Source organism: Diaphorina citri, unplaced genomic scaffold (genome assembly GCF_000475195.1).
Source record: "Diaphorina citri unplaced genomic scaffold, Diaci psyllid genome assembly version 1.1 scaffold693, whole genome shotgun sequence".
In the NCBI taxonomy this organism is placed as follows: Eukaryota; Metazoa; Arthropoda; class Insecta; order Hemiptera; family Psyllidae; genus Diaphorina; species Diaphorina citri.
In genome coordinates, this window is record NW_007378126.1 from 30,203 (window position 1) to 40,037 (window position 9,835).

Here is a 9,835-nt window from a genome sequence, read left to right on the forward strand (position 1 = left end):
GAAAAAGAAAACGGTGAAGTATGCACAGATGAACTTGAAGAGGATGAAGATGAAAAGAAAAGATGTCTAGAATAGACGAGACCCCGGTCTATTCAAAAAACTACCGATATCCACCAGCTCACAAAATCGAAATTCAACAACAAATAGAAAGTCTCCTAAATCAGGGAATCATTAGACGTCTAGTGGATCAAATACTCCTGCAGAATGTCCGGTAACTCCAAGTACAAGATTTTGGTGAGAATGTGCAATCAAGACCATCAACACGTTTATCTTTGAGTAGCCCTAGTAGTGTAGTATTGGAACCACCCATATCATAACTGACCCCCCATTACATTGCACTGTTTCTACCAATGCACACTGGGCAAACCGTTCTCCTGGTCTTCTGTAAACTCGTTGGCGACCGTCTGGACCGCGCAATGATACTCTAGTTTCGTCCGTAATCTCTACCTCCGTCCCCGCTGCCACCTCAGTTCCCAGCCTCCTCTATTGAGCTTGTGCGCTCGGCGAGAGTGCGTGACGATTGACGAAGTATCTCTACCCCCGTCCCCGCTGCCACCTCAGTTCCCAGCCTCCTCTATTGAGCTTGTGCGCTCGGCGAGAGTGCGTGACAAAGTCTCTCTACCCCACACAGTCACAGTGGAACTGTTATCCCCATTTGCGAAATGATCATCTCAGATCACACAACAGAAAGTATGCACTGATGACTTGCAGCCATTAAAGGCAACCCAACATTAATCATAACACAACAGAAGAAATCAATGAAACAGCAGGATTAGAAAAAAATCCAGTCTGACAGCAGAGGCTTCTAGACTAGACCTTCAGCAAAAAAAAAAAAAAAAAAAAAAAAAAAAAATTTGGTGGGAATAAAGAAAGCGGGCTAGAGAGCGCGAAAGGTATAGAAAAATAAAAGCAGATCCAGTGCGAAGTGAGATGGAAAGAGAAAAGGAGAGGAAAAAGTACGAGAACAAAAAGAAGCAAGTCAAATTGGTAGCTGACATGACTGCGAGGGAAAAACGGGCAGCCAACAAACTGTGGCGAGATAAAAAGCGCAAAACAAAACAAAGAAAAGAGTCTCAACCACAAAATCTGACCCCGCCTGAGTCAGAAAATGATGGAAGTGATCATGAAAATGGTGATAATCAGAACGAAAATATCCAACATCAACGGAATTCAGGAAGGAAAAAAATACGCAGGGATAGATCTAAGATGTACAAGAGATATATGCAGTTAATCAAGCAAAACCAAGCTCTTAAACGACAAAGGGATTACATCAACTCCTAGCCAACCAAGACCAGATTCCATCCCGACATCAAGTACATCCCAACAAAGCACATCAAGTTCTAACCAACAAAGCACATCAACTTCTAACCAACCAAGACCAAGCACGTCCAGAACCACTGCTAGACATTGCCTAACTGATAGGCTAGATTCTGATGGAAACAAAATGAAAAGAAGAGCATGCATCTATTGCTATGCTAATCTGAAACAGTCAGCAGGGCGAAAAATAGCGAAGGCAAGAGCTAAATTAGTTCAAACGTATTGTTCTAAGTGCCCAAAGAAACCTACCATGTGCCTAAGTTGCTTCAACCAGCACCATCTCTAAGAAACCCACCCTCCCATAGTTTGAATATTTTTAATATGTACAACTTTACTCTGTTCCTCAATATAAATAAACCTACTCTAAGTATTGTTTTTACATAAGAAAAACTAAAATAATAAAAAACTGAAAGTAAAAATGCCCTAAAAACTAAAATATAAAAAAACTGAAAGTAAAAAATGTCCTAAAAACTAAAAAATAAAAACTGGAAATGAAAAATTCCCCTAAAAAAAAAAAATTCCCTAAAAACTAAAAAATAATAAAATGAATCTTCTCTGTCCACCTGGACTCGTCATTTCTCACATGAAATCACTTGACTCACTCTAACTTTCACTCCCTGCTTCCCGTCTCTTTAGAAGGAGAATAGTGTGGCAACCAACCTCTAGTGAAAGAAGATGAAAAAAATTCAGCTCGCACTCCTTCATGATAATGTTATTGTGAAGGTATGGGAAGATGAAAAAAATTCAGCTCGCACTCCTTCATGATAATGTTATTGTGAAGGTATGGGAAGATGAAAAAAATTCAGCTCGCACTCCTTCATGATAATGTTATTGTGAAGGTATGGGAAGATGAAAAAAATTCAGCTCGCACTCCTTCATGATAATGTTATTGTGAAGGTATGGGAAGATGAAAAAAATTCAGCTCGCACTCCTTCATGATAATGTTATTGTGAAGGTATGGGAAGATGAAAAAAATTCAGCTCGCACTCCTTCATGATAATGTTATTGTGAAGGTATGGGAAGATGAAAAAAATTCAGCTCGCACTCCTTCATGATAATGTTATTGTGAAGGTATGGGAAGATGAAAAAAATTCAGCTCGCACTCCTTCATGATAATGTTATTGTGAAGGTATGGGAAGATGAAAAAAATTCAGCTCGCACTCCTTCATGATAATGTTATTGTGAAGGTATGGGAAGATGAAAAAAATTCAGCTCGCACTCCTTCATGATAATGTTATTGTGAAGGTATGGGAAGATGAAAAAAATTCAGCTCGCACTCCTTCATGATAATGTTATTGTGAAGGTATGGGAAGATGAAAAAAATTCAGCTCGCACTCCTTCATGATAATGTTATTGTGAAGGTATGGGAAGATGAAAAAAATTCAGCTCGCACTCCTTCATGATAATGTTATTGTGAAGGTATGGGAAGATGAAAAAAATTCAGCTCGCACTCCTTCATGATAATGTTATTGTGAAGGTATGGGAAGATGAAAAAAATTCAGCTCGTGTAACACCCTGTATGTTGTAACACCCTGAATATTGTAAAACCCTGTACATTGGAACACCCTGTATGTTGTCATACCCTGTATGTTGTAACAGCCTGCATGTTGTAACACCCAGTATATTGTAACACCCTGTATGATGTAACACCCTATCTGTTGTAACACCCTGTATGTTGTAACACCCTGTATGTTGTAACACCCTGTATGTTGTAACACCCTGTATGTTGTAACACCCTGAATATTGTAACACCGTGTATGTTGTAACATCCGATACAGTGTAACATCCTGTAACCCTGTATGTTATAACACCCTGTATGTTGTAGCACCCTGAATATTGTAACACCCTGTATATTGTAACACCCTGTATGTGGTAACACCCTGAATATTGTAAAACTCTGTCTAATGTAACACCCTGTATGTTGTAACACCCTGTATATTGTAACACCCTGTATGTTGTAACATCCGATACTGTGTAACACCCTGTACGCTGTAACACCCTGTATGCTGTAACACCTTGTATGTTGTAACACCCTGTATATTGTAACACCCTGTATGTTGTAACACCCTGAATATTGTAACACCCTGTATATTGTAACACCCTGTATGTTGTACCATCCGATACAGTGTAACACCCTGTATGTTGTAACACCCCGTATGCTGTAACACCCTGTATGTTGTAACACCCTGAATATTGTAAAACCCTGTATATTGTAACACCCTGCATGTTGTAACACCCTTTATGCTGTAACACCCTGTATGTTGTAACACCCTGAATGTTGTAAAACCCTGTATATTGTAACACCCTGTATGTTGTAACACCCTGTATGTTGTACCACCCTGAATATTTTAACACCCTGTATATTGTAACACCCTGTATGTGGTAACACCCTGAATATTGTAAAACTCTGTATATTGTAACACCCTGTATGTTGTAACACCCTGTATGTTGTAACATCCGATACTGTGTAACAGCCTGTATGCTGTAACACCCTGTATGATGTAACACCCTGTATGCTGTAACACCTTGTATGTTGTAACACCCTGTATGTTGTAAAAACCTGAATGTTATAACACCCTGTATGTTGTAACACCCTGAATATTTTAACACCCTGTATATTGTAACACCCTGTATGTTGTAACATCCGATACAGTGTAACACCCTGTATGTTGTAACACCCCGTATGCTGTAACACCCTGTATGTTGTAACACCCTGAATCCTTTTCTTCTCTCTCTCTCTCTACCTAGGTATCTTTCTTACATGATCTCTCTCTCCTTGTTCTGCCAAGTGTCCAGCAGTTGATTCCCATCTTCTATCTTTCTCTTCAACACCTCCCCCTTCTCAGCTTCTACTCGCACAGTTTTCCTCAGTGACAGCAAGATGGTTCGTTCCGCCTCTGTCTCTTCTGCGAACAAATGCCACCACTAATCGCTACTCGAGGCTGAGTACCTACACCCAGAACTCCAAGCATGCACAGAGCCTCCAGTACTTACATTGATGTGATGGTTTTCCCGAGCTTTCTCAATGATTGTCATTCCATCTTGTTCGAATTTCTCACTGAAATTATTTGAAATGGATTAAATTTTCTGAGGTATGTAGGTAGAATCTAGTGATTTATCTGACTACCTTCACTAGCAAGTGCACTATCACTTTTTTTTATTTACCTATAGATGTATATTTTTTTACAACAAGGTTTACATACACACTATCACTGAACCTCTAATTCTGCCCATCACAAACTACCTCTGTATTTGTCTTTATCCCTTTTCTTCCCTCTCTCTCTCTCTCTCTCTCTCTACCTAGGTATCTTTCTTACATGATTTCTCTCTCCTTGTTCTGCCAAGTGTCCAGCAGTTGATTCCCATCTTCTATCTTTCTCTTTAACACCTCCCCCTTCTCAGCTTCTACTCGCACAGTTTTCCTCAGTGACAGCAAGATGGTTCGTTCCGCCTCTGTCTCTTCTGCGAACAATGAGAATCGAACGAGTCACGTAAAAAAACGAGATATTTTGTTGACAGACAGACACACACACGGACCAATGGCTGAAACTTTGGATTTAGGCTCTAGGGACCTCAAAACGTGTTTTGGCACAAAATTTGACCATCGAAAATTTGACCCGATTACATTACTTTCCTTCCTATAGGATAAGGAAAGTAAAAAGACGAGAAACTCCCGGTTCTGACCCGATTACATTACTTTCCTTCCTATAGGATAAGGAAAGTAAAAAATGAGTGGTCCATCGCCGTTTTTATTTCGTAGCAATGAAACAACTGCTACATGAGAGTCATATGGTCTGTGTCAGAGCATGCCCATCCCGTAGTATGCCTCTCATCAGATGTGCGAGAAGAGACACAATACTTCCCATTTAGGTGCTGGGTCAACACGAGAACCCGCCGTTTTTATTTCGTAGCAATGAAACAACTGCTACATGAGAGTCATGTGGTCTGTGTCAGAGCATGCCCATCCCGTATAGTATGCCTCTCATCAGATGTGCGAGAAGAGACATAATACTTCCCATTTAGGTGCTGGGTCAACACGAGAACACCAGAAAGTAACCTGTTGAAAGAAACCCAAGTAACCCGCCCCCATCACCTTTGGACAAGAAAGTAACAGAAACGAACCCTTGAGCCCACCCACTACCAGAACCCTGCCTCGATGGCGCAGTAGTCAAGACGCTCGCCTGGTAAACTGACAGACACCGAAGCGAATATAATAGTCCGTCCCTTATACCTTTTTATTACTATTGTAACAATAAAGGAAGGACGGACTAATGAGTGGTCCACCGCCGTTTTTATTTCGTAGCAATGTAACAACTGCCACATCAGATGTGCGAGAAGAGACACAATACTTCCCATTTAGGTGCTGGGTCAAGACGAGAACACCAGAAAGTAACCCGTCCCCATCACCTTTGGACTAGAAAGTAACAGAAACGAACCCTTGAGCCCACCCACTACCAGAACCCTGCCTCGATGGCGCAGTAGTCAAGACGCTCGCCTGGTAAACTGGAGGGCACTGGTTCGAATCCAGCCGCGGCATGGAATTTTATCCTCCCTACCAAGTGAGTGAGTGAGGGACTGTTTAGTCTATTTCCAGCCTCCACAGTTAAGGTAGAAACACACTATCATCACGTCACGTCACGTGAACTCATGAGGAGTCAGAAAGATGTATGAGTGAGTGAGTGAGGGACTGTCTAGTCTATTTCCAGCCTCCACAGTTAAGGTAGAAACACACTATCATCACGTCACGTCACGTGAACTCATGAGGAGTCAGAAAGATGTAGTTTGAAATCTTCCCATAGGTAATATTGTAGGTAATTTCGTTCAGGACAGCCGCGACAGCCACACTACTATCAACGAAACTACTCACAATATTATGTTCTTTCTGACTTTACGTGAGGTGACGTGATGATAGTGTGTTTATGCTCACCATCCATAAACTACTGTCAACGAAACTACTCACAATATTATGTTCTTTCTGACTTTACGTGAGGTGACGTGATGATAGTGAGTTTATGCTCACCATCCATGGACAGCAAACATTTGTAGGCATCTTGAAATTTCTCATCTTTATCCTCCAGCTCTTTCCTCAGTTTAGCAATTTGATCATCCAGATTGTTGTTCTTCAGTGACTGAAAATGACGTGAGATAATCTTTATCCTCCAGCTCTTTCCTCAGTTTAGCAATTTGATCATCCAGATTGTTGTTCTTCAGTGACTGAAAATGACGTGAGATAACAAAACAGGGAAAAGTTGAAAAACTCGCCGGGAATCGATGGAAATTGCTGAAAGTTAAGGATTTTCCTTTGATTTTTGAAATATTTACTTCATCACCTTTGGACTAGAAAGTAACAGAAACGAACCCTTGAGCCCACCCACTACAGGCCCCTGCCTCGATGGCGCAGTAGTCAAGACGCTCGCCTGGTAAACTGGAAGGCACTGGTTCGAATCCAGCCGCGGCATGGAATTTTATCCTCCCTACCAAGTGATGAGTGAGTGAGTGAGGGACTGTTTAGTCTATTTCCAGCCTCCACAGTTAAGGTAGAAACACACTATCATCACATCACGTCACGTGAAGTCATGAGGAGTCAGAAAGATGTAGTTTGAAATTCTCCCATAGGTAATATTGTAGGTAATTTCGTTCAGGACAGCCACACCACTATCAACGAAACTACTCACAATATTATGTTCTTTCTGACTTTACGTGAGGTGACGTGATGATAGTGTGTTTATGCTCACCATCCATGGACAGCAAACATTTGTAGGCATCTTGAAATTCCTCGTCTTTATCCTCCAGCTCTTTCCTCAGTTTAGCAATTTGGTCATCCAGATTGTTGTTCTTCAGTGACTGAAAATGACGTGAGATAAAACAGCTAAGATGTTAAGACAGAAGAAAGAAATGACCCTTTTGAACTGTTTCAACTGTCCTTTACCTACCTTCTCCAAATCTTAAAAGTTACCTACCTACTACCTACACGACGAATTTAGAAGTTCAAATTAGTAGAGAGAGAGAGAAAGATGCAGCTTGCCACCTTTCTGTCCACTAGCAGGTTGCCGTCTGACAATCAGACAAAGGATACCAGAAACCAAAACTTATCGTCTGTACCGAAATCTGTAGTGGATCCATTATCCATTCTATGGCTCTACTGGGTTTCCGGCGTATTCAAAACCCATGCGTGAATCTTGGAAATATCCCGCCCCCCTATGGCTGTAATATGACCTACCATGAGTTCAAATGCACGTTGAGTTTCAATAAGATGTTTACTGAAGTTGTTGGCGTTTCCATCTTCGCCGGTAAAGCTTCGCTTGGATGCCATTATTTTAGTGTCTTTTTACGATTCAACTGATGATCTAACTTGGAGATATGATCATATGATGAAAATGGTACTTTATTACAAAACAAATCGAATTTTCATGTCAGATTTGTCAGGACAAATTTGAATGGTGCCAGATTTAAAAATCAACGGTGTTTACCGCGCTTTGCGAAGCATCCAAAGAGAAAACGATACGTATCCTCTTTGGATTTGTGTTGCCGGCCAATGCATTTCGTTGCCGGCTTCGTCATGTAAACAAAAAAGAAAAAAAATCAAAACACAAAAGCACAAAACAGGGAAAAGTTGAAAAACTCGCCGGGAATCGATGGAAATTGCTGAAAGTTAAGGATTTTCCTTTGATTTTTGAAATATTTGGACTTTCTTTTATCATTCTTTGTGTTCCTCTCTTGAAAAAATACTAGGGTATAGTTCACCATGAGTGCCGGTGGTATATTGTATGGTGGAGATGAGATCGGTGCTCTGGTGTTTGATGTTGGATCTCAGTCTCTCCGGGTAGGTTATGCTCAAGAAGATTCACCGAAAGCTGAAATCCCCGCTGTAGTGGGAGTTGTTGAAGATGGAGGCCAGACAGCCAGCATTGATACACCAATGGATGTGGATGTCAAGCCAGATACTAATAATGTTACTGCCTCCGGGAACAAATACTTTATTGACACAAATGCTCTGTACGTTGCTCGTAAAGGTAAGGAGAAGAATAGGCTTGTCATTTTCAAAGCTAGCATTCTGAAGCAGAGGCTAATTTGGCTTAGAGCCAAAGTGAACAAACAAAACTACTTAAAAACAAATGAGTAAAGTGGGTCTTCTATGTGTTACTATGTTGACGCTGGGATAGTTTGTAAAAAAGTGCTATCTAACATTATTTGCTCAAAACTTGATTTCTACCTGTATAATTTATGATATGTATACTATAATAAATTATTTAATCTGACTGATTACCTACTTGTATTTTTCAGGAATGGAAATTCAAAGTTACATGAAGGAAGGCATGATTGAAGATTGGGATTTGTTTGAGAAAGTCTTAGATTACACATATTCCAAATGTATAGAATCTGGCTCGGAATACCATCCAGTTCTGATGTCAGAAGCTCCATGGAATATACGATCAAAACGAGAAAAACTCTTGGAACTCATGTTTGAAAAATACAATGTACCAGCATTTTTCTTGGTAAATAAAATCATAATAAGTAATGCTATTAAATAAATGTTATTTTCTTTATTAATTTAAGTAATTGTACTTATAAACAATCTTGGTTTGGAATATGGTCCAATACTCATGATACCACCATTTCTGTAGGTACTGAATTTGAATATGTTGGTAGGTATGTGAAATTTGTCAATTAGTGTCCCCACTTTTCATAGATATAATGTCAGATCATCACTCTTTGTACTTATAAACAATCTTGGTTTGGAAAATGGTGCAATACTCATGATATCACCATTTCTGTACTGAATTTGAATATGTTGGTAGGTATGTGAAATTTGTCAATTAGTGTCCCCACTTTTCATAGATATAATGTCAGATCATCACTCTAAAATTAGTGCACTTACATCCTTCATCCTTCTTACAGGTGAAGAATGCAGTGTTAGCAGCCTTTGCTAATGGCCGAGCAACAGGACTTGTATTTGACAGTGGTGCCACTCATTACAGGTGAAGAATGCAGTGTTAGCAGCCTTTGCTAATGGCCGAGCAACAGGACTTGTATTTGACAGTGGTGCCACTCATACCTCGGCTATTCCTGTTCACGATGGCTATGTTCTGACACATGCTATTGCCAAGTCACCACTCGGAGGAGATTATTTGACCATGCAGTGTAAGCAATTCCTGCAGGTGTGTATCTGGTTATTTACTAACTTGCACTGTAAATGTCAATATCTCAAGAATGGTTTGGAATTGTGGGAGTTCCATATTTTCCCAGAATTTACAAAAAATAAGGACTCCAATGGTGAAAACTGCATCTCCATAGCACAGAAGTGGGTTAGAATTTGTACTTATACGTGAGTGAGTCAGTCAGTTACACAAGGAGCTGTATATATTTTAGACTAGACCCTGATATGCCTATTTGGGCCCTAAGTAAATCTATTAAGATGTCTCTGATGTGTCAAATATGTTTGCTTTTTTTTTTTTTAACCAAATTTGTAAAAACTGTTTGGGATATATCACAAAATAAATTATTTCTTTTTAAAAAA

General features: G+C 40.0%; 2 protein-coding genes across 2 annotated transcripts in view; one reads left to right on the forward strand and one right to left on the reverse strand.

Moving 5' to 3' along the window:
* LOC103511248 (kinesin-like protein KIF16B) overlaps positions 1-7,752 on the reverse strand; it is a 34,535-nt gene extending 26,783 nt beyond the window's left edge. Inside the window, exons 1-4 of the mRNA XM_026825071.1 lie at positions 7,538-7,752; positions 7,053-7,161; positions 4,635-4,779; positions 4,312-4,375 (exon numbers count right to left, since the gene is read on the reverse strand). Of these exons, the coding sequence (XP_026680872.1) occupies positions 4,312-4,375; positions 4,635-4,779; positions 7,053-7,161; positions 7,538-7,630 (411 nt within the window). The 5' untranslated portion in view covers positions 7,631-7,752. The remainder of the gene's footprint in view (positions 1-4,311; positions 4,376-4,634; positions 4,780-7,052; positions 7,162-7,537) is intronic.
* A 156-nt stretch (positions 7,753-7,908) lies between these two features.
* LOC103511245 (actin-like protein 6B) overlaps positions 7,909-9,835 on the forward strand; it is a 4,563-nt gene continuing 2,636 nt past the window's right edge. Inside the window, 3 exon segments of the mRNA XM_008475964.3 lie at positions 7,909-8,330; positions 8,602-8,813; positions 9,297-9,623. Coding sequence (XP_008474186.1) covers positions 8,063-8,330; positions 8,602-8,813; positions 9,297-9,623 — 807 coding nt within the window. The 5' untranslated portion in view covers positions 7,909-8,062.